At 36.9% G+C, this 24,390-nt stretch overlaps 5 protein-coding genes and 1 non-coding gene across 6 annotated transcripts; 3 read left to right on the top strand and 3 right to left on the bottom strand.

Annotated features, from left to right (window-relative positions):
- Positions 1 to 196: 196 nt before the first annotated feature.
- LOC113769894 (microtubule-associated protein TORTIFOLIA1-like) lies at positions 197 to 5,900 on the bottom strand. Its single transcript, XM_027314213.1, has 6 exons — positions 4,887 to 5,900; positions 3,888 to 4,079; positions 2,760 to 2,862; positions 2,056 to 2,663; positions 1,097 to 1,978; positions 197 to 645 (listed from the first exon to the last, which is right to left on the bottom strand). Exons 1-6 carry the CDS (start codon positions 5,604 to 5,606, stop codon positions 448 to 450), a joined length of 2,703 nt encoding a protein of 900 aa, XP_027170014.1. The 5' UTR covers positions 5,607 to 5,900; the 3' UTR covers positions 197 to 447.
- Positions 5,901 to 9,143: 3,243 nt separating this feature from the next.
- On the top strand, positions 9,144 to 11,949 carry LOC113770586. The gene is made up of 2 exons (XM_027315097.1): positions 9,144 to 9,422; positions 10,689 to 11,949. The coding sequence occupies exon 2, from the start codon at positions 10,761 to 10,763 to the stop codon at positions 11,229 to 11,231; it is 471 nt and encodes a 156-aa protein (XP_027170898.1). The 5' UTR covers positions 9,144 to 9,422; positions 10,689 to 10,760; the 3' UTR covers positions 11,232 to 11,949.
- Positions 11,950 to 12,627: 678 nt separating this feature from the next.
- Positions 12,628 to 13,309, top strand: LOC113772330 (2S seed storage protein-like). The gene has a single exon (XM_027316922.1). The coding sequence runs from the start codon at positions 12,661 to 12,663 to the stop codon at positions 13,162 to 13,164; it is 504 nt and encodes a 167-aa protein (XP_027172723.1). The 5' UTR covers positions 12,628 to 12,660; the 3' UTR covers positions 13,165 to 13,309.
- Positions 13,310 to 13,965: 656 nt separating this feature from the next.
- TRNAM-CAU lies at positions 13,966 to 14,037 on the bottom strand. The gene has a single exon. It is a non-coding gene; the product is annotated as a tRNA-Met (tRNA).
- Positions 14,038 to 14,114: 77 nt separating this feature from the next.
- Positions 14,115 to 15,495, top strand: LOC113770167 (protein LHCP TRANSLOCATION DEFECT). The gene is made up of 2 exons (XM_027314558.1): positions 14,115 to 14,454; positions 15,059 to 15,495. Exons 1-2 carry the CDS (start codon positions 14,149 to 14,151, stop codon positions 15,314 to 15,316), a joined length of 564 nt encoding a protein of 187 aa, XP_027170359.1. The 5' UTR covers positions 14,115 to 14,148; the 3' UTR covers positions 15,317 to 15,495.
- Positions 15,496 to 16,129: 634 nt separating this feature from the next.
- LOC113770249 (chloroplastic lipocalin) lies at positions 16,130 to 19,324 on the bottom strand. Its single transcript, XM_027314659.1, has 5 exons — positions 19,019 to 19,324; positions 18,314 to 18,437; positions 17,483 to 17,722; positions 16,995 to 17,285; positions 16,130 to 16,569 (listed from the first exon to the last, which is right to left on the bottom strand). Exons 1-5 carry the CDS (start codon positions 19,117 to 19,119, stop codon positions 16,288 to 16,290), a joined length of 1,038 nt encoding a protein of 345 aa, XP_027170460.1. The 5' UTR covers positions 19,120 to 19,324; the 3' UTR covers positions 16,130 to 16,287.
- Between the last annotated feature and the right edge of the window lie 5,066 nt (positions 19,325 to 24,390).

Here is a 24,390-nt window from a genome sequence, read left to right as displayed (position 1 = left end):
CCTCGGTTGTTGGTACTCTCTTAATTGTCCTGCTAAATAAACTTCCTGGCAAACTGCCGGAGAGGAAGCTGCAAAGAACTAATGCCTTCTTTTCTGAAGCCCGAATAACCCTAAATATCTTGCCCATATTACAAGCAGTAGAGCTGTGATCCAGCAGCTTAGGATACCCAACTTTGAAGTCACAAAAGAACAAGCATAAAGCGAAAAGAAGCGTCCGTTGGCTTCAAAGTTCAAACATACTTTGTATGTGTAGTCTTTAGCATTGCCCCAAACCACTACACATAGGATCGAGCTTGAAAATCCATAATTCAGCCTCAAAAAATGAACAAATTGAACTAACCAATGGAACATAGCTAGAAACTGTTGTGATTTCAACAACGATAGGTAGATACAAAAATGTACTCCACAAAATAAGATACTGGTCAGCTTTCAAGAGTGCTCCTCAAGCTATTTCTCCAATTGCTTCAAGTCAATTTCCCAAGCAGATGCCAACTGGAACAAAAGTTGTTCTGGTGTTGCTCCTTCCCAGTCCTCTGGCACATCAATTGCTGAAGAAGCTTCATGTAAATTCAACAAAATTTCTCTTTTCACATCCATAGGAATGCCAAGAACATCAGTCCCGTTTTCTACCGTAATTTCCACCAACTAACGAGATGAGAAATGAGATCATTTAGTGTGAAACTAAGGAAGCCAGAATGAAAAAACATAATAAGAAGATCAGAAAACCCTGCAGCCTCCGTTCAACAAAGTCCTATAAGGTTGCTTGTAGACCATTTAACAAAAAACTGCCCCACTTTTTAGACAAAATTACTCGACTGCTTCCAGTTAATTAGAAGTCGTCCTTTTATTATAAAAACATACTACTGAGAATTTATCCTATACCATTTGACAGTAGAAGTGACAGACATAAATTGCAAAAAAGGCTAGAACTCATGGCTTTGTATGCCTTCATCATTTTAATCACATAATTCATGACTTTCAACTTGAGAAATTGAGACAAGAACTGTGAAAGGAACCTGGATTCATGAAACCATTTTGACAAAATAGATCGCAATGCAGTGAAAGAAAGTCGGGCAATAATCAAGAGTGACAATACCTGTTGCACCCAGGATAAGCTGATGTCATACAAGTCCTGCTCGAGTAAAAATTGGGCAATGGCATGTAAAACCTCAATTGCAACCTCACTTGAGATTTGATCTAATACAGGCCCTGATCTGTCCATTAACTTTACAAGCAGAAGATCATCTCCACTAGATAGAACTTCAGCAAAAGCTGAATCTGTATCACCAACGTGAAGTGCATCCATAGCATTGCTCCAAGAATTCCAGATAGGATCTCTTTCTTGCATGACATTATCATCCCCTAATGCTTCAGCAGTCAATTCTGGCACTGCTACCCTTGCACTTCGAGCAGCCCCACTGTCTTCACCAGCTACCCTTATTGCTTCTAATGTTGCCTCATCCTTTGAAGCTTGCCAGACACTTCTAGCAGATGGTCCCTCACCAAATCTAACAGGTCCAGCTCCTCGGTCCCAAGCTCTCCTGCTGCCAACTTGATCATTATCATTTTCGGATTTAGGGGACCTACAATCAACAGGACCACCACCCAAAGTTCTTCTAGAACCCATTTGCCCATTTTTACCATATGCTTGAAAATCCCAAGCATCAGGTGCATCAGATCTCCAAGGAGGGCCCCTTCCCCTATTGCCTGAAGGTCTACCATCAGAAGGTGCAAATCTATCTCCAAAGGGAATCCTTCCATCACTACCACTCCCTAACTTAGCATTAGTATAGTCAGCAAAGGCATTGTATTTCCCTGCACTTCTGTTGGATGATCCTTCAAATCCACCCATAAAACTAGCACCTCTTCGACTTGTTGATAGAGACAAATCCCGTGCCATGTCTTCAACTACTCTTTCAAGACCTCTCACTCTGTTTTCAAGCGTCACCATGCTATCATGTGAACCACCCATAAAATCCTACAATATGAGGAAAAGGTTAGCACAACTGGAGATACAGGAATAATTCCTTGCAGTTATATGTTATTGAACCTCACCTGCAACATGTTCATGAGATGAGCCTGCTGCCTTTCCAGTTGTAATAATTGCCTCTGAATAGCCAGCCAATTTCCTTTATTATTCGAGAAACTGTCAGATTGGCCTCCACTCTTGGAAAAACCCCCTTGAATGCCAGATAAATCTCTTTGATTCAGATCACTTGTTTCATCAGTATCTAGTTCTCTAGAACTATAGCTAGAAGTTCCTTTCTCAGTGTTACGATATCTAAAGTCAAGTGATCCACCATCAGGCTGGTAGCTGGTCCTTGTCCTCTCCCTTGAATCCTTGCCCACAGCCTCTTCCTCATTCTGCAAATTAGAAGAATTAGGGCATCGACGAGGGACAACCACTTCTACAGGCAAATCATCTGAACCCCTTGTTTCAAGTTTTTGGAAAAACTCAGGGTTCAATTCTCTGTCAGTTAATGCAGGTGCCTTCTTCCTCAGTATCCCAACTGCCTTGTCCAAAATGTTGCTACCCTTGTCTTTGAGATATGCATCATTAGAAGATGGATTATTAGATAAATCCTTCACCGGTAGTTCACTTCTTTCACCAGGGTTTCGAGAGTCCTTGTCTGATGGATAAGCTGATTCAGAAGTCTCACCATCTGAAGAGACATAAGAAAACACTGGGCTTAAGAGAATTAACAGGAAATCCTAATTGAAGGAGAAACTGAAATTTAATATATTGAAGTCAAGCATACTGTGAGATGAAGGTTTGTGTTCATCTGAAGCTCCATCTCCTTTTCCTGCAATTTTCTTCCACAGCTGCAGAGCTTCAGTTACACTATCTCTGACTGGTTTTATCTGGGACAGAGAGTGAACATGTTAACTTTTAGCTTTTGTATGTCGAGATACTTGCAATACTGAATAACTTCACTTATCTCATTAAAAAGGAGAACCGAAAAAAAAAAAGGGAAGTAGAAAAAGATTCAGATGGTTGAGATCTCTGTCAAATTGAAAGAGAAAATCAACAACTACAACATTACATATGGTCATTACATTTGAAATACATAGAAAACCCGTTAAATGCCGAGGAAAAGACCAGCTGTATCAAAAATTGAAAAGAAATAATATTAATCATTTTTGTAGTTTTCCTGAAAGCAAGAGTGTCCTGGAATTTTAATTCAAAGTCTGCACAAACATTTTTACAATTTGTAAGTAAGCAACTCTTCTCCATGTTGGAAGAAAAAGGGACTGCAAATGTTAGCATCATTAATATACTGATTAAACCCAAAGAGTGATATTATTCCAATCATGTATCCTCCTACATAACCATGAAAAGAACAAGAGAACTGAGAGTAAGACGTGGAATATGTCATCAATAGGTTAGATTAATTCTAATCCTGCAATCCTTGGCAAAATCAAATGAAAGTATGATGAAAGCATGAAAGACATTTAGAAGTTCATCAACTAAAGAAACATTTTCAAATACTCACAAGAAATTTCTCAAAAGCTATACATTCTTTTAAGATGTTCATCTTGGTCCCCATTATATTTTGTATTATGTAAAATAACAGACTAGCAATCTAAATGGACTAAAATAGATAAAGTATTCATGAATGAGAAATATTAGAAGCTTCAGAAAAAAAAAAACAAAAACAAAATGTCAACATAAGAATATTCCAAAATCCTTGTGCAAATAAAACCTAAAAGGAAAAATGCACGTTAGCTAGCATTGATGCATTTATCAGCCTATTGACTTTTCTTGGTTCCATTATCAGTATTCAAGAAAAAAACTCCTGCATAAGGAGACTGCCCATTCGGAACCACACAGCATATTTATTGCGACAGGATGATTTTTTAAACGACAAAAATTACAAAAAGGCTACTTTGTCAAACCGGCAAGCCTCTAGCAGAGTCACTGTGGAGTTAGCTCCGTCTACCACCAAGCTGCTAGAGTGCAATGCCAGAACACTTAATGTCTCAGCTGCAGCCTTACGTGTCGCCCAATCTGAACTGCTAAGACAGTCGTGAATACTTTGCACCAAAGATTCAAGGCTTTGAGGTGCAACAGCTCCCACCTGAAACAAGTAGAACATAATCTCAGTCTTGTGTTTACACCATTATATTTCCAATATATGTGAAGACTGCATCGCGTCATAGTTTTTTCTGATCCATCCATATGGTACATTGGGCAGTAAGGATAAAGAGTTAAAAAAACTTTCGAAGATGCAAAACACAGAACCACATGTGTGGCAGCTATTGCATATAAACAGTACATTTCTTCCTGGTGCACAGATAAAATGACAGTATCAAGCATTTCCAAATTCTGCACCAGCAAATCTCAATGAAAACAGAGGCTGAAATCATTAATTACTCGAAATGAAAAAAACATCACATCAATACAATAAACTGCAAAGAATGCTTGACCGAACGAAGGCAAAGGAAAATGCTGATTGCTGATTAAGCAGGGTAAGAGAGGCAGACTACATTTTCGTGTCCAGCTGCCCTATATATATATAAAGCTATAGTAGGCGTTGCTTGCCATTGCATTGGGACATCATGGTTCTATGCCTAACAAAATATCAAATTGACTTTCTTCTAACCATGAAATACATATAGTATGCAACTCCAAGACCCTGGCAAAATACTTAAAATACCAACCTGACTAAAAAAATTAACATTTCAATTTCATAAAGAGTTTTTGATCGCTTCTTAAGAGAAAATTCTCCATAACCGGGAAAATACTGACTAGACGTGAATCCTCACTAACAATAACACACAAGAAAACTAATGAAATAAAAGATGTACTACAGTTTAATCACCATAAACAAAGAATTGTCCACCAGAAAAATATTGGAGAAAACATGTGCCTAAAATGAACAAACCTGGGATAAGCTGGAAACAACAGGCAACAATGCAGCCTTTGCCATAAAATTGGGACTATTGAGGTACTTGCAAATCCTGGGACACAGCTTCTGGAAAGCCATTGTAGGCGGGTCGGAAGCAGATTCCACCATTTTAGCCATACACATTGCGGCCCCACCTTGAACCGCCTTATTATTCTCACTCATGGATTCAAACAGCGGCTTCACAAACAACGAGACTACTGAATTCAATCCCACATTACCATGATCAGCCGCAGCTTCCCCCTTCAAGTAAAGGGATGCCAAAGATCCAATGGCATCCCGACAGGAATCCCTGACAGCAGAATCCGAGTCTCTAAGCCTTTTGACAATGTGGGCTATGATTTTAGTCAAGTGGGTGGAAGCCGAATCGGTATGGGAAGCACATAGGACTGCCAGAAGGCGGAGGGATTCTTTTTTGATGGCGGGTTTAGGGTCGTTGGAGGCGTCGTAAAGGCAGTTGAGAAGCATTGAAACGCCATCGTTGGAGAGGGTGTGGATGATTTTCTCCAGGTCTTCAACGGCGATCTGATGCGTGTCTCTGTCGGAGAGCTTGGAGAGAGAAGTGAGGATTCTTTGCTTGAGTTCAATCATGGCTAAATGGGAAGAAAGCGAGGAGGAGGAAGATCTTGAAGGGGTTGTCTGGGCGGAGGATGGGTTGGGGGGTTTTGAGGGTTTAGCAGATTTTAAAGAAGTACTCATTTTGACAAGAATTTTGCGAGCATGCGAGAGAGAAAATGGCGTAAAAATGTGGGCAGATATGGGAAAAAGTTTGCCAAGACTGGTTTTTTTTTTCCTTTTCCTTTCTCTTTTTTTTTACCCTTTCTGGGGAATGGGATTATGAACGTGGGCTCTGAGGTTGGGGAAATGTGAAATTTGAATTCACCGGTCACTCCTGGTGTGGTATTAGTCAGTTAGATGTAGAGGAGAACAGATGCAACGCAAAGAGCCTTGTGAGAGAGAGAGAGAGCTGGCTTTGGTGGAGTGGACAGTGACAGTGGGGAGAACTGGAGAAGTGAAGTGAGAAGGAAGCGAAAATGAAAGAGGGCCAATAATCAAAGAAGGAAGGAAGATGGGAGATCTGATCTCACTCATTCATTAACCAATGCCCGGTGGGTTTAATCTTAAACTGAAATATTAGTCATCTGCTACTAGTTAAATAATGTAGGTCAAAGGTCTGTTGGTTATGTCATTATGTGTGTGCTTATTAGATTTATGGTTGTTTAGGGGGTTGGAACCTGGGAGGGGGTTAGGAGTTTGAATAATTAGAGAGGGAGGACAATGAAATGAAAGATGGAAATTTGAATCCAGAGAACTTTGGAAAGAAAGAGATGAGTATGATTGGTGGTAAATTTATGACCGATTATGCCCATTCCCATATTCCCATCCCCATAATCCAGAATTGGACTCTAGCTTATTGGGGTTTTCCTTGGTGGGGAGCATTATTGGTTTTCCTTAGTCAGTTTTTGACCTGAGGCTAAGGGAGCGAAAATTGGGCACCACTACTCGACTCGTGAGGCACTGTCTCCCGGACCCGGACACATTTACTTTGTGCAAACTGCAAAGGATGAAGCTTTTTTTTTTTTTCTAGTTTACTCTGGTGGAGAGGGTGGCTTAATTGAGTCGAGAGAACTGACAAAAACTGAATCATTGTCGGATCAAATTTAAATGCTATGGGATCAAATTTGAATGTTATGGTTAAAGGAGAAGCTTGGTAACTCGGATGTGATTGTTAAAGGGATGTGAAATTCACCAATCCAATTGCTTTTTGTTTTGGCTTCTAGAGAAGTTAAACGATAGCGATTTGTCATATTTTAGTGACTAATGGATGGAGACAAAGTTTGAATCTAATCTTCCAACCCACCAAACCTGAAAGGCTTTGGTGGTGGCCACTGAGCTAAATTTAGTGGTTGCTATCTTGTAAAATTTTGACAAAGTTAGGAATAGGATAGGTTGATACAAAAAATGACTTTGCCCAGCTGCTGAGGCTTCTGCTGTAAGACGGTCAACATTTTTTTCTACATGAATTCCATTGGAGTATTTATTATTCATTTTCCTGAACCAATATACTAGTACCAAAGAGAAGAAGAAGATGAGTTCCTGCCTGGATATTAAGAAAGAAATGAAATAGACAGCATAACTTCTTCCTCTTTCAATCGTTTTTCTTTAATGAGCAAAGTCGACATGGAACCTGCTTCTTTAGATTGCTTTTATCAGGAGATTTGTCTTCTCAATGCAGCATGAAATTGCAGATCAAACCGGGTAATGTGCACTCATGGATGATGGCTCGTTATTATACCCGGTCACCTGAAATCTCGTAGACAATCTTGGCCCTTTTATAAAATAGACGGAGGCCCAATATGGAAAGCATACATCTCGGGCCATTGTTATTCAATTTGGACTAGGAAGTGGGAACCGGGAACCATCAGCCATCAGGCTTTCTCCAGACCCATTCCAACTGTGAAAACAGATACACTTCAGAAGGTTTTTCATATTAAACTGGTGGCGTTTGGTTCGCACATCGGAATCGGATTCGGATTCAGAATCGGATATCCTGGATTTAGAATGAGGTCATTCATTCCAATACATTTGCTTGGTTCAAGTACCTGGAAACCTGGAATGTGTATCATTATTATAGTTGATGTTTGGTTCGTCGACTCTTTCGGAATGGAATATAATAAATATATTATAAACCACATTGTAAATGATAATTATTGGCTCTTTTTAAATGGGATATAAGAAATTTTCACTAATTAAATATATTAGTATAAATGTATTAGTAAATTTAGTCTAACTGATTAATAATTTCTATTAGTAAACATGTATAATTATTAGTATAATTGATAATATTAATTATATTACATAAATTAATATACATTATATAAAAAAATATAACTAACAATTATTAATATTAATTATTATAAGTTTGTAACTAATTAAATTAAATATTATATATATAATTAAATATAAATATACAAATGTTATAATATAAATATATAATATATACAAATATTAATTATATAAATATAATATATATTACATATTAAATATAGTTATTATTATATTTAAAATAATAATTATAATTATAATTATATAACTTATTAATATTACATACATGTATATATTATAATTATATGCACTATAATATACATTTATAAATATACATATATATTATAAATATATTATTATATAATATTAATAAATTTATAATATATATTATATAAGTATAATTGTATTTAACTAAATAATTATAATATATAATTATATAATTATATAATATCATTATTATAATTTTGTAACTAATTAAATTAAATATTATTTGTATAATTAATTATAATTATACAAATGTTATAATATAAATATAAATATATAATTCTATAATATATAAATATTAATTGTACTAATATTTTATATAAATATAATGCATATTAATTAGATATAGTTATTATTATATATTATTATATTTAAAATAATAAATATAATTATAATTATATAATTTATTAATATTATATACATGTATTTTTTTATAATTATATGCACATATAATATACATTTATAAATATACATGTATATTATAAATATATTATTATATAATATTAAGAAATTTATAATATATATTATATAAATATAATTATATTTAACTAAATAATTATAATATATATTTATATAATATACTAATATTATAATAAAATTTTATAATTATAATATATTATATATATGTATATATTATAATATAAATATATAATGTCAATATAAATATAAATATATAATATATAAATATTAATTCTACTAAATATTATGTAATTATAAGATTTTGGAATCACACTTGGGTTTTGGACAAAACCCACCCTTTTACTAAGGAATGGAGGGATGCCAAATTTTTAAAAATCATTCCAAAATTTCAATCCCCATGCCATTGAACCAAATACCAATTATGAAATTTATTCCATTTATTCGTTCCGATACCTTTTTAACGCCCAACCTTTCACTCAAAATCCTAAAAATAACCTTTTAAACCTTCAACGTTTCTTCACGGGATTAGTAGTAGCGTCTCCCACTAGGCGAAAAAGGACAAAAGGGAGCGTAATCCTATTATTAGAGGACATGATATGATTTCTTGTCGGATATTGCCTAAACCTTCCGTTTGACTGGTTAGATAAGCTGCCATGCTAAATAAGTCACATAGCTTTAACTTATAAAGTTGGACTTATGTGAAATCTCGCATCACTTAAGATTTTGATGGTGACAGAATAACCGCAGTCTAGATTGGTAGAGGACGTAGCAACCCTTTTTCAAGATTCTTGGGGTGGTTGGAGAATTGTGAAGACTGAAGACTCCTCCATCTTTGCTAGCTCAGTTACTGTTTTCATTTACTTACTCTAGTAGGTATCAGTTCTGGCTTTTTAGAGTTTTTATTTATCTCTTCCATCTCTTTGGTTTAAAGGGATGTCAAGGGACCCTTCCTTCCTTCACTAAGTTCACTTTTGAGAGCTCCAACGCACGCTCAGGTGTTTGTAGGTAAATTCTGTTTCTTGATTTCTGCGTCCATTCCCCTGATTGGGCCCTTTTGGTTAGAACTTCTCGATATCTTTTTACTTAGTTTAGATCTGCAAACTTTTTTTTTCCCCTTAATTATAGATGAACTGTTCACGGAAGAAATCTTTGCGTTGGTTCATGGCTGTTGAATGTTATCTCACTGATTTACCTTTTTCGATTTGATGGCAATTTGTCTTCTTTGTTCCTATATTTGCTGGGGTTGAAAGTTGAAACCATCTGTACTTCAACCTTTTTAGCCTATAAAAGTATAAATAGGCTGTGTGCCATGTCTTTCTATCTTCTGTGGGACATTTAGTTTATGAGGGTTTATGGTTCTTGTTGGTGGGGTTTTAGATGATCTGTAGAGTTTAAAGGCACCACCTTTTGCTCTTGTATTGTGCATTTCATTACTGTACTGTTGGATAAAATCTGAAAACAGCTTTATGAGGTCTTCTTCATTAAAGCTAGCAGTCCCTCTGTATGAAGTCAACTAATGCTTTGCAATAATTCAAATTGATTGCAATGTCTGTAATCCTTAATGAGCACCTTTTGCCAGCTCAGTGCTGTTTAATTAGCGATGTCTGGTGAGGTGGGGAGGTGTACTGCACAATTTTTAATTTTCTGATATATTTGGATAATAATCTTCTGCTCTTTGAAGTCAGGCCTTCTTGTTTTGTCTGATCAATTTAACTGGAATACACATGCTTAATGATTGTATGGTTAATGTTCCAGAGTGCCTGTTAGTTGATCGATTGAAGTTCATCAGTATTTACTAAGGCAGGTTCTGCACTGAATTGCTCCAATAGCTCCATATCTTGTAATTTCCCATCATAGCTGTAACTGATGTTGTCACATTATCAGAGTCATATTTGGATGGTGTTTTCAGCTAATGGTTGCTGTTCTTAGGAGACTTTTTAGTTAAGACATGCAAAGTTTCCTGTTTTGTTTCCCACTTGTGTATTCTCGTCCCCTGCATGGTCTGTTATCTGGTAATCGATGCTAAAGCTAAATTTAGAAACTGACATAACTAAACGCCATCAACACTTCATCTCTTTCTCCATCTGTGCTTTTAAGAAAAAATTACTACATGTTAACAGTTTGGTTAAACAGCACTTGTACCATATTGTTGGTGTTAATGCTTATGTGGAGGCATTATTGTCAAAATCCAAACAAAATGTTATATGGCACAATATATTTTTCCAATAGAGATCTATCTCAAATTATATCCTTGGTGCTATTGCGATGCAGGGTCTTAAACTGAATCTGTTGACTCTTTGTTGAAACCTTTCTGGAAATTAAAGAGTTGGGACGGTAAAAGAAATGGTTCAGACGCTAGAAGAAATCAGGGGTGGTGGAGGCTCAATAAAAGTTGGAACTATGGGGACAATTGGTGCCCTTATGTCAAGGGAGTTAGAAAATGTGAAACCTGAACTTCAGGTAAATGCACCAGCTGATTGTGATTTGCTTCCTATTGGCACTTCTAAGCAAAAGACATTCAAGTCTAGACCCCAGGTGAATAAAGCAAGCAGCAGCGGTCACACTAACCACGTTAATCCTGAAAACATCCGGAAGACCAAGCACTACACTCGGAAGAGTCAAATTCCGATGCTCAACTCAGATAACATTTCAATAGATGGAACACCTATTAGACAGAAATCTGACAAAAGGTTATCTTACATGGCTGAAGTTGTGGACATAAAATGTGGGAGCCAAGATAGAGCATGGGCGAGCCCTATAACCAATCGCCTAAAGAAGCTCGGTTTCTCAAAGCTATCTGAGAGCTTTATCTAAGCCTGCAAACTCTTAATATCAGCCTTCAAATTCCTGTAAGAAAATCCAGACTTTGAAGTTGGCTGGCTGCTCTCTGCAACGTCTACCATGTTGCACATGCTGGGTATAAGCTTTCTGCCTGCTCTTCTCTTCTTTTTGGGTGGTGTTGCCAAATATCCACGGTTGATTTTGTTGGAGCTACTTGAAGATGGCTTTTCTGTCGGTTTACAAGGTTTGTGTAAGCTGTCTTGACAACCTAATTCTAGCTGGCTGAAAAATTCGATTTCTTGTAGTATGAGGGATCCAACAGTGCCTCTTGTGCCTATTTCAACTGGAGTAGTTTTTGCAGTCATTTTCTTTGGTATCTGCAGTGCATTGGTGCTGGATTTAGATACCGCCTTCCTATGCAATGTAGAAGATAAATTTGAGGCCTCTGGTTGAAGAGAGTTGGTGGTCCGGGGACTTGTTTTGGTTAGAGTATGTGGCATTTTGGTGAGGCTCAACATCTTGTGATCTTCACATGAATTCCCTACCTTATATTCTTTATCTGAGGTGGAGATTGCCTTTGTAGAGGGTATGGGTGGAGATGCATATTCATTGTATTCATGTGCTGATGGCTTAATACATTGAAGAAAGTTTTTAACTCCCCCTACAATCTTCTAACCACTTTTTAATCTGGATTCATGGTGACCCTTTGTGAAATCACTATACATTGTTGAAACAAACAATCCATTGCCGGGCCCAATTGGCTAGGTGAATGTGATATGCAGGAATGAAGAGTGAAAAAAGTTGAACTTTTCCTGATTTGAGGATTGCTAGCTTTCTTTTCACTGCCCTGGCGCTTTCAACTTGTGACTGTTTCGAGTCCCGCAAGAAAATCATGAAACCAGAGTTAAGGAATTTAATGCGGTAATAGTACCAAAATTAATTTAAGATTTCAGAGCATATGGTTGTGCCTTCATTCTCACAGGGGACCAGGATCAAAAATAAATTGACGGCACACATTTCTTACACGTGAACATCACATGACTTTAGTCTTTTGAGCCCTTTATTTTTTTTTTTTTTTTTTTTTGCCCCTTAATCTTTTTGGGGTCAATGTTTCTGATCTTCTTAGGTTAATTACAGAAGATTAATAGTGACAACAGATTATGGAGTCTTTGGGCCTATGTGTATTTGGGCCGATGTGTATTTTGCATCCTCAACTTCAACAATGGAGAATGCAGGCATATCCAACGTACAGAAGAAAGATGGGAGGGAGCATTTGCATGTTGATTTGCTACGTGGAAGCTTAAATGCTTTGATCAAAGCCACCTCACCCCTTCTTCCGCCCACAGCAATCTTCACTCCCTGTAGCAGCAGCTTACACGTTCTAGCCATGCAAGGCCCAAGCTCAGCTATAAATACCCTCCGCCCACTGCTAGCTGTTCCATCACAGAAGGAGAGAAGCGAGATGACGGCAAGAATGACGGTGATTGCAGCAATGTTGGCTACTGCCCTCTTGGCTGTAGCTGGAGTATCTGGCTTTCGAGCCACCATAACAGCCATCATCGACGAGGAACTGGACCAAGACGCCGGAGAGGAGCAGCAACAGACTCAGCAGAAATGCAGGCAGCAGATTCAACAAAGGCCGCAGCAGCTCCAACAGTGTCAGCAGTTCTTGCAACAACAGAGCCAGGAGAGCCCTTACGAGCCCGTGCTCCTGAACCAAGAAGGGAAACAGCAGCAGCCACTCTGGCAGTGCTGCCAGCAGCTGAGGAACGTCGACGAGCAATGCCGGTGTGAGGCCGTTAAGCAGGTTGTTCAGCAATTGCAGCAAGGTGAGGGTCCCTATGGCCAGCAGGGACCGCAGCAGCAACAACAAATTCTTCAAAAGGCTAGACAGCTCCCCGGGATATGCAACCTTCAACCAAAGGAATGCCAAATTCAGCCACCGCAACCATACCCCTACTACTAAATCCGAATCCTAATCCTAATTTCATCTGCAAGATGAATAATAATATGCCATGCGAATAAGCACATGATCCTGTAAATCCCAAGAGGGAGTTTTGTAATGTTAAACTTCAAAAGGCTAGACAACTTATTGATTACCTATTTGCATTCATTTCCTTTTCATTGTTAATTAGCTTCCCTTTTTTTTTTTTCTATACATCCACTCTGAACAGACCAGCGTTAATAATATTACTATGCTACTAAGAGTTATTGCCAAGCAATCCCCAATTATGTCAAAGCCATGGATGCAAATGTATGAATTTCTTGCACTGAATATTTTGTTACCATTGAATCCTGAATCTATAAATACTCCCGTACGACATCTGCGTTTGTCCAAGTACGTTCTTTTTCTGGGATTATGAATCAGTTTCATGAAGCAACTAACGCAAGAAACTGTTCAAAGTCTGGACGGCAATATCCCAAATTCAAATTTGCATCTCAATCTTTTTAATTGATTTATCAGCCTTGAGCTGCAGAAATAACAGAATCCGAAATTTGGTAGATAGTGTTTTAACGCAAACTGTCAATTAGTCTACTGATAAAAATTGAGTTTGTTTCCCAAAAGAGAGAGAGAGTTTGTTGGTTGGAACCAGAGAAAAAAAAGTTTGAAGTCTAAAGGGCCCAAAAATACATTCGATGGACTATATTGGAAAAGGCCCGTGTAATTTCTGGCCCAACTCCTGTTGCTACCAAGGAAAGAAAAGGGGCAAAAAAGAGAAAATAGCGCAAAAGATTGTTCGAGTGGGAAGAGAAGCTTGCTCTCTCTTATCAGAGCCAGGTTTCGATCCTGGGACCTGTGGGTTATGGGCCCACCACGCTTCCGCTGCGCCACTCTGATTTGTTGATATATTTATGTCAAAACAAATATAAGTAGTTAGTACATTTATCGTTCCATCGAACTCTACCTGATAAGGCCGTTGGTTTCGTTTCGTGTCTGAAACCATCCTCAATGGCTTCAATTCCTTGTGTTCTCCAGAATCCGTTAACTTCTTCAGCACCCATCCTCAACTCTTCTTCTTCACATGGGTCAAACTCTATTCCAATCCTCTGCAAACTCACTCCTCAGTTTGTGGGTGCCCCCAGAAGCAGTAGCAAAGGGTTAGGATGGTGCAGGCCCACCAGAATTGGGACAACCTCCGGCTTTTCAAGAACCACTTGCTGGTTCAGGTTTGGTAAGAATGGTGTGGATGCTGAAGGTGCTGGCATTTACGGTAGCCAATCCCGTGATGATTTTGACAGTGATGATGTTGAACACGTACTCTTAAGCTTTCCTCTGCCTTCGTTTCTAAATTGTATCGTTAATTTGCATTTTTTTCCATCCTTAATATAATTGCCTTTTCTTTGAGTCATATTAGTAATTAGACCATGATTAATTTAGATTGAAAAGGGCAAAAAAAAAAAAAAAGAATCATGTAGCTAGTGTAGGAACTTGTACTCCATAGGCTTAGTGCAAATTGACTTTGATAAGTCATAAGCTGCTGGACATTGACAAAATGCAAAAGAAGATAAAGAAGCTTGGTGCCTGTTGGGATTAGGTTCTAGTCTAGTTATTGAATGGGAGAATCTGCTGAAATTGATTCTTTCGTGGGAGTCTTTATATCATTAGCCATGCTAATCTTTCCTGCAAGTTCTTTCCTCCCAAATAAAAATGAATCAGTTTTCTCAACTGTGAGGTGGACCTAATGGCCAGTTCTGTCTAAAGTTTATCTGCTTGTGAGACAAACTTTGTGCTTCCGCATTATATTGTTACTATTTTTAGCTGTTTTTGTTCATCCAACATGGTTGGTTTTTGAAGCTACTCCTTCAAATGCGACAGTTGACTAATGGGGCGAACAATTTTTCTGCTCATTCTTTCACAGTACTTCAATTACATGGGTATGCTCGCAGTTGAGGGTTCATATGATAAGATGCACGCTCTTTTGAAGCAAAATATTCATCCAGTCGACATTCTGCTAATGATGGCTGCCTCAGAAGGTGACAAGCCGAAAATTGAAGAACTATTGAGAGCTGGAGCTGATTATACAGTCAAGGATTCGGAAGGACGGACTGCCCTTGATAAGGCTGCTAGTGATGAAATTAAGGACTTTATCCTGGGGTTTTCAGTTCAAAAGGCTTGACCAAATTCTTTCATATGAAGGCTTTTTGTATCTTGATTTCATAGGACACGGTTTTTCTTCTTTTGAGTCGTTATTCCCTGCTAAGCTTTCATATTTGATGTAACTTTCTGTAAACGAATTCTACGTTAGATCAAGAATCATCAAATGATTTTGTACTGTGACTGACTGCTAGAGTTCCATTCGAGTTACCATCACATTATGCTGTTTCTACCCTGCAGCGTGCGATTTCAAGTGGGTGAATTCTACAGTACGAGTGACTGTATCGATACCAAATCTTTAGTTCCTTTTAGTAGCAGAATATTTTCTCCGGATGAAATTTCAAAGGTAGAGATTAACATCTTGATCCTCAAGAAATTTAAGAAGTGATATTTGTTATGTTGACTAGTTCAACATAAAATATACATTCCCTAATTAATCTAAGTAACTGCCCCCCGCGGGCAGCTCAGCTGGCTTGTGTAGCCTCTTCAGGTGAGACAGGTCTGGGGTTCGACCCCAAGGCTGAGTGTTCGGGGTAATACTCTCGGGGATCGGTGGGGCCCGCTCTCCCCGGGCGATGGAATAGTGGCACAGGACGGTATTACCAGTCCGGAGTGACGATACCCAGCGATAAAAAAAAAAAAAAAAAAAAAAATTAATCTAAGTAACTTGAAATTTTGATATTTGCTTTTCAAACCTACACTATCCACAAAATGATTATGTACTTCAATTTTTACAGAGTAAATTCGGTGCCAGAATAGTTACCATTCAGTTTCTAACTTTCCACTTGCTGACCAGGATAAAAGAAGCCACAGAGAAAACAAAAAGTTCCTAAACTTCAACCAAAATACTAATATGTTTCATTCCCAGGAAAAGATCGAGGAAGAACTGTAGTTCCTTGTACATGCTAATTACATATTGGCAGCTTGAAAACATCTTTGAGGGTTGTAGATCTATAATATGGTACAAAGCAGAAGTCCTGATGATAAATCATATTATTGTTTGAAATAAAGCTGAATAAGCTTCTTTAGAGTGTCAAATACACTTGTAAATGGATTAAGTGCTACAGGGGCCTTCAGTTCTAGATCAGGAAATTCGTTGGTTAGAGCTTGCTGCATCCCCTGCATAGACATCATAGCCGCAAGCTTACTGTTAGACATCACCTGACAATCTTGTGGGGTGTCCTTAATCTTGTTTGGATCGTAGCCAAGATTTGCCAAGTATGCTTTGTACTTCTCGATGAATTGCGTACCTGGGTTTGGTGTTCTCGAGTATATCTGACATACAAAAACAATAAACATGATGTTGATTCGTTGGTAAGAAAAATGTTATATCAAATCAGTTACTGCATCAAGAGCACAAATGCCATATCCTATGTATTACTCCTTATACTTGGATAAACAGGGACCAAAAACCTGAAGTTGAAACAATTTTTTGGATAAGAACATTTGTGCTACAACTAAATCAGATAACATCGACAAGTTCATTAGAAACTTTACACCGCAGAATTAAGACCCACATCAATTTTAATGAAGCAAGAGAATTTGAAATTAAGAGTCAAACAACCGAACAATAGTAATGGAAAAATATACTTTCCAATGAAGTCTTAAGTAACTAAAACGCAACCCCAGGTTATATGGATGTTATAGTTAACAAAGCAGGTTATCAAAATCACAACATATCAAAAGCTTTGGCTTCATACCTGAACAAAACTTTTGTCTTTTGCTCCAGAAACAAGGGCAAAATTGTCATAATCAGTTGCAATCACATCATAGGGCTCCTTAGGGATAAATGGCAGCGTAGGAAATCGTAGATAACATTTCCCCTTAATCATCTCACTGTTTTCTAGATTGGTTGCTTCTTTTTCCAAGTCTTCCTGAGAAAGACACTGAACTTTTCCCCTTATCCCTGTAATATAGCCATCAGGTCCTCCGTGAACACAGAAGGTGTCAACCTGGATTGCTGGTACAGTCATATCAAATGTATATACACCCTGCATTTTCATTTGAGGAAATGAATTTGGCTGGTAGCATCTCATGCATGCCAAACAGAGATCACAAGAACAACCAAGACATAATAACATTACACTGGAAGGCAACAAACTTGGTTCCACAAGTATGCAAAATTGATCCTAGTCAAAGGAAGATGTGATAAAAAAAATCAGAATAATGTGATTCCCTAATCACTTACCTGGGTGCAATGGCAATCTTCTTGACCTTGTCCTGCAAATCCACGTTTTAGTGAAGCTACTTCAAACCATCTTCCAGCATATCTCACAGGATCAAAATCCTTTGCTGTCATACCACTCATCATCATGACCTTTCCACTGGCTTCACCATCTCCCTTGTCCAAAGGCAGTGGTGGCAGGCTGTTTATAGCACTTGCAAGGTGGCACAAGTTGTTGTTCTGGGTGAGATCTTCTGCAACAGCCTACAGAAGATAATACATATTAGTATATGAACAAGTCGTTATCTATAATAGAAGAGTTTATTTCTTGATTCCATCCTTGAGAAGCAAAATTCAATCGTGAGCTCAACCTCACCTAAGAATACTTATTTTTGCTTCCTTCAAAATCTAATGAGAACATCAATGTATAAAGCCAGCATCTAAAGAGTTCCAAAGTTCAGCAAAATATTCTCATCTCTCCACAATCTCTTGGAATCATCTAAGTATAGGAGTCTAAAATTTCAAATTGCAAAGTATCATGTGGCAGGTAGACCAATTGTACACTCGGAATGATGGTTTAATACAAAATACCAAAAATATATATATCTAAAGACAGGCCCAACAGTGCTTTTCCTCAAGCAATATCAACATTGCTTGAAAATCAAAGATGGTACAAGCAGCAGAACTTTGCCAATACAAGTAATATCAAATTTTCTAATTTTAATCCTCCAAATAGGAACAGATATCTAATCTTACTACTAATTAGATTCTCCTCTATTCTCTCTCCTTTGATAAGAACTCAGAAGTAATGACAGCTGACTGATATAGTACAAACACAACTACAAAAGTACTAACCAGGTTGGCTTGAGAGAGAAGAATTATCGATGCAGCAACACCTGATAATACTTGTCTAAACTTCGCTTTCCTTGCTATTGGATGATCTAAACAGCAGTTGGCCATTAGTTTCCCAGGCAATACCCTAGAGGAACAGAAGAAGAAAAAATCCATCATGTGAAGTGCACAAATTGGATATGAAGAAAATTACAAACTCGATGCCAACTATTTGATACTTTACCATTTCTCATCGACCATTTCCAACCAATTCACATTAGAAACATATAGCACTAGTAATAATGATTTTGTCATACTGTTGAGTCCACACTCTTTAGCCAACCTAGGACTCTATAATGTTTTTAGGCCAGTGATCAAGCCAATTAGCAGGAAACTGAACAACAATTGAGAAGCACGCTCCTCAAAGCAACGCTACATTAATCAAAAGAAGGCCTCAGAATGCACTGTGAATCAGAATTTTCATGTTCACCAGTAGCTTAGTTTTATATTCTTGATTTTCTCCATGATTCGGCTTTCTACACACAAATCCAGTACCGGAGTACCCCGGGTTTTGTGTAAAGAATACACAACCATGTCAAAGAAGAGAGCTAAAAGCGGATACACCAAAGAGTAAAGCAAAAACTATGTACACAAAAGAGCAAAATAGATACACAATCTTCTTCATAATCCACATTCTTTCTAAAAAGAGTTGGGCTCATAGTTCAATACCTGGACAATGGCTTTGAGGAATTCTGATAGAGACGCGATTGAAGCATTGCAGGTGTCCACGATGACTGTCCCACCACTGAAACTCCAGGAGAATACACCATTCTTTTGCTATCTACAAGCTTCAAGAAAGCTGCTACTCGTACTGTATTGAGATTTGCACAATTAAGATCTTCACTTTGAAATCTGGTTCATCTCTTTCACCATTACCACATTTGAGAGTTCAAGAATCCCAGAGACAAAATACTCATTCAACTCGAGAACAATCTGAGATGAATGACACCAACTAAAAGCATCCAGCCCAATTTGTGAATCAGTCCAATGCAGCATAAGAAATCGTCTAAGGAATTGATCAGCTTAATGCAGCACAAAATAACCCGCCATAAATTGAGTGGGCCGAGAGTTGTGTTTGGGCCGCTTGCTTGACAGAAACGTCTGAATAGTGGAAAAAAAAATGTGCTTAGATAACTCATTATTTGGAGAACTTTTTCTTTAATTTTTTTTCTAGAAATGAAAGAGGGGAATTTAAGAAGCACCGAAGAAAAAAGAGATTTTAAATCTAGAAATTATAATTTTTGGTACCTCAACCTTAACCACTATTCTTGTAAATATCATTAAAACGGTTTTCAATAACTTTTTTTTATCTTTATAACTATTTTTTCACTCATATATATACATTATAAAATTTGTTATATTATTAACTTAACAATTTGTTTCGCCTATCAATATTTGGGCGGAAAGCTAGAGCCTACAATTGCCAGGCCCAAGACTACAGAATTGATCAGAGTTTAGAAGCCGGATTTCCATGGTTCTATGATATTGGTCAATGATTCTTTAGGCTTATTTTACATGGACAACATGCAAACGGCTCAAGTCTAAAGGGCTCGGGTAGAGACATGTTACGGGTTATAAAAGAAAATGCAAATTTCTCATTATTCTGTCGCTGTCAAAAGTAGGGATGGCAACGGGGCGGGATTGGGGTGGGGGACCCCTCCCCCATCCCCCGTCCCGTTGCCTACAACACTCCCCCCGCTCCCGCCCCATCCCTCGTCCCCCGCTCCCCCCGCCCCATCCCCGCCCCGCCCCGCCCCGCCCCGCTTCCCTGGCGGGTGCTCCCGCGGGACTAATAAAAATTTGTTATATAATTTTATTATGGTTAAATTTTAGCAAATAATCAATACTAAAATATCAACACATCATCAAATTATTATTCATTGTAATTTTACAATTGAAACTTATAAAAACAATCAAACAAAAATTATTTAAATACAATCCAACATGATGAAATAAATATAACTAAAGTAGTCAAGTTTTCACTTTTGGCACAAATACAATCACTAATTCATTATTGTTCTTGTGCTTTTTTTAAGGAAAAAATGTTATTGTATTAAGTGTAATTAGGGATTTAGTATAAATATATTAGTAAATTTAGTATAACCAATTAATAATTTGTATTAGTACACATGTATAATTATTAGTATAATTAATAATATCAATTATATTATATATACTAATAGACATCATATAATACATATAACTAATAATATCATTATCATAAGTTTGTAACTAATTAAATTATATATTATATATAATTATATACATATATATATTTTATATATTTATTTTTTTAAAGCGGGTGGCGGGGCGGGGGTACACTCCCCCGCCTCGTTTCTAAGCGGGGGAAAAAAAATTCTCGCCGTCCCCGGCCCACCCCCGCCCCATTGCCATCCTTAGTCAAAAGTCTTCTCCCAAGCGATAATCTCCAATTAGTCTTATATTAATGTCTCCCTCCATGCATAAAAGATAAAGGCTACCCCGGAGTACAATTAATGTAAGTTTACCAATCACGGCAAAGAAAAAATTCAGCCGCAGCAATCATGCATGCCGGCCTCCTTCAAGTCAACCTTGTCAATAAGTAACCTGCAACTAGGTTACAAGACAAGAAACCCTCTATCTATCATTTATCAAGCAACCAAATTGAAATTGTAGGGCTACAAAATTCGCACGCAGTTGCCTTGTTTTTCAGGATAAATATTAGTGCCATCTGATCCTCGTAACCCCGAATGGACCAAGTCATACAACCACCAATAATCCATTTCCAAAACTTCCATTTTGCTCTATCTCCTTAGTCCGAGATTGGGTCCAATCTCACATCATCTGTCAAATGAGATTTTCTATAAATTTAGCTTTAAACGATCATTTTCAAACAACCAAAAGAAGAAAAAAATTTTTGGGGATACAAATCTTTTTGCCTTTAAAGAAGTTGAAATTAAATGTTCTTGAAATCCCACTGGAATTTTATCCTGCTTAAGGCTCTGTTTGGATCGATCATTTTTTCAAAAACAAGTTTTTTCAAATACAATGTTAAAATAATACACAGTAACTAAAAAATATCTCATTCATATAATATATTAAGCATTTTAAAAAAAATTTATAATAAAATTTTTCAAAAAATAACTAATTCAAACGGAGTTGGGACTGGCTTCCCTTGTGTTGCTGTTGCGTGCTGTGCTGTTTGGTTGAGACGAGGGATCGTAACAATCTGTTTGGCAGGTAAATGTAACTAAAGCGGAGATTAAGTCAATGGCACTAATCTTTGATGAAATAAATTAAGATTAGAATCATTAGATTACTCATACTTAGTCCAAGCGTTTTCGCAGGAGATAACCCGTAGGCATCAATGAAGTAATCATACAAAGTCTGAGATTGTGTGCATTTCACTCTCTCTTTGACGTGGCTCGACATGTGTTGTCTGCAACGAAGAAAACGACCTTCTATCTTTTCAATTCTTTTCTTTGTGATACATATTAAATAAATTAAAAAATGATTGAAAATATGTCTGTACCATAATTAAATAATTTTAACAAATAAAAATTCATATATTCAAACAAATTTACTGAAAGAGAAAACAATAAATAATACCAGAGTCATGCGTGATTTTTTTATTGTTTTTTTTTTGGTAATTTCCTTTTTGTGCTAATGCAATCATGCATACTTATTGATGAATTGACATTTTTCGTACTACAATAACTTTCTTTAATGTTGGCAAGAACATCATCACAAATATAAGCTGACAAGATAAAAAGAAACAAATCGTTGTTGGTTTTATTGTTTGCATGCGTTATAAGTTTGGTATACTTGGTTTCTTATTTCAAATCACACCCAACCCACAAACCTGGCTGGCTTGTGGCAAATTAAACTATAGTCTATGGAAATTAGTTGGGTGGTTTTATTCTAGGTGTCTATCCTTTTGGACCCCTTCTCTCCTAAGTCCTAACCTACAGCTACGTGTATCGCCCCAGTAGCAAGTACTAGTTCTTTTCAATCCATCCTGATCGAGCCTTTTTTATCACGTCTTCTATATACAGTCAAATGATGAAGCTATTATTAATTTGTAGATCGACTCGTATTATTGATTGGAACATATCCCTTTTAACTATTCAAGGCCAAAGAGAGAGAGTTTCGTATTGGGTTAATAAAAGAAAACTCAGAGAGGAAAAGGGTCTATCTGAAGAAGCTGATATGATCTTCGAGAGAGCTTGAAGCGTAACAGCAAATTGACTAAATGGGCAAAAGAGCTGTTGAAAAGCTTGACAACAACAATACTCTTTTCTCCTTGCTTCGGCCTGTATCTTTTCTTTAACGATTGGAGCTTTTCATCAGGCCAAAATCCTCCACGAACATTTCAAAACAACAGGTAGGTAGTGAGGTAGGCGGGGCGGCCCGGGGGGTTTGGTGAAAAAGCAAATGAATCTATACTGCGTAATGGTTAGTTGGTAACTTCTTCTGCATATATATATATATATGATTAACGAAACAGGTGACTTAGTAGGTATGCATGTGTAAAAACTTCTCTAGCTTTTTCTCAAGTTAATCATAGTCGTTACTCTTTACTCTACAATTTATGTGTCCAATGCCATCATTACTGCAGTTGGGATCCTCTATACCACTACTCGGTGCCAAATTCATGTCAATCCCACTTATCACGTGATGATTGAATAAATTTAAATAAATAGCACATGACAAATTAAATAAACAGAACATTTGGCATAAATATAACTTTGGCACTGAGGATCTCGTGTGTCATTATTGAGGTGGGTTTACGAAACCTCAGAAAAGATTTCACCTTAATTCACTCATTAAAATAGGTATACGTTTTTTTATACTCCATCTGTCCCATTTTGATAGTTCTAGTTTTTTTTCACACAGTTTAAGAAAAAATATTTAACTTTATTAAAAAAACAAATTTAAATTGCTGTTTTTCTAAAATATCCTTACATTGAATAGAGTACAACTTTATATTAATTATTTATGAAAACTTGAATTGATGGTTTTATGAAAACTTGAATTGATGGTCAAGAAACAATCTATATTAAATATGGTAGTTAATACTAATAACAACCTAAATTGAATAAGGGTATTTTAGATAAATTAAAAAATAAATGTATTCTTTCATTAAAAAATGGATTATAATTTGAAACAGACGAAAAAGAAAAATAAGACTATCAAAATGAGACGGAGGGATCATGCGACGAAAGTATATGTTTAGAAACTAGCACTACAATGCACACACCAGAAAAAGGGAAAGGCAAAAAACTGCTCTTTTAGTTATTGGGTTCCGGACCACTTGGCAAGGAAAAAGAGAAGCAGAACGTATAAATTTAACTGTACATGCAGTGCTTTTAAAGAAAGCAAAGAGGGTTGTTTTTGTGTGTGAATGTGATGGTGTATGCAGCTTTTTTTTCTGCGTTTCTTGATCTCCAGAGGATTTGGTAACTTTAATCTGGTTGATCTAGATCACCCACTCAAATGCTTCCACTAATCCATTTTTTTTTATGCAATTTGGACAGAGAGAATAACCGACTTTTAATCACCCACGTATTCTTTAATCTAGCAGTGTGTTAGCTCACACTTTTGCATAATCATGATCTAACCGTAGAGAGGTAAACGCACATTTTAGTCTCTCTCTCCAATATATCCTTTATTCCTAATCATATGCATGTTACTTTTTAAATTTAAATTTTAAATTTGTGAAGGTAAAATTGAAAAAGGAAGCACAAACATCACAATCAAATCACTATTTTTAAAAAGTTGAATTTTCCAAATACGACTAAATAAATGGGACGAAGGGATTAAATGTTATTAAAGAATACAAAAGAAACCTTCATTTACTCTAATAATACCTACAGAAAAAGAAAACAATCCAATCTATTCACTATTAAACCAACTAAGTGAAGTACATGCTCAGGGGAAAGAATGAATTAGGTGGTGTAAGGAAGAAACGGTAAACGAGAGATTTTGATTCGATCCCCCACTTATGTAATAGAAAAAAAAAAGAAAAAAGAAGAAGTATATTCTTGATTTTGTTCCTTTTG

Source organism: Coffea eugenioides, chromosome 5, assembly GCF_003713205.1.
Source record: "Coffea eugenioides isolate CCC68of chromosome 5, Ceug_1.0, whole genome shotgun sequence".
Lineage (NCBI taxonomy): Eukaryota > Viridiplantae > Streptophyta > Magnoliopsida > Gentianales > Rubiaceae > Coffea > Coffea eugenioides.
Note: the sequence above shows the minus strand (reverse complement) of the source record. Positions and strands in the feature narration are given on the sequence as shown.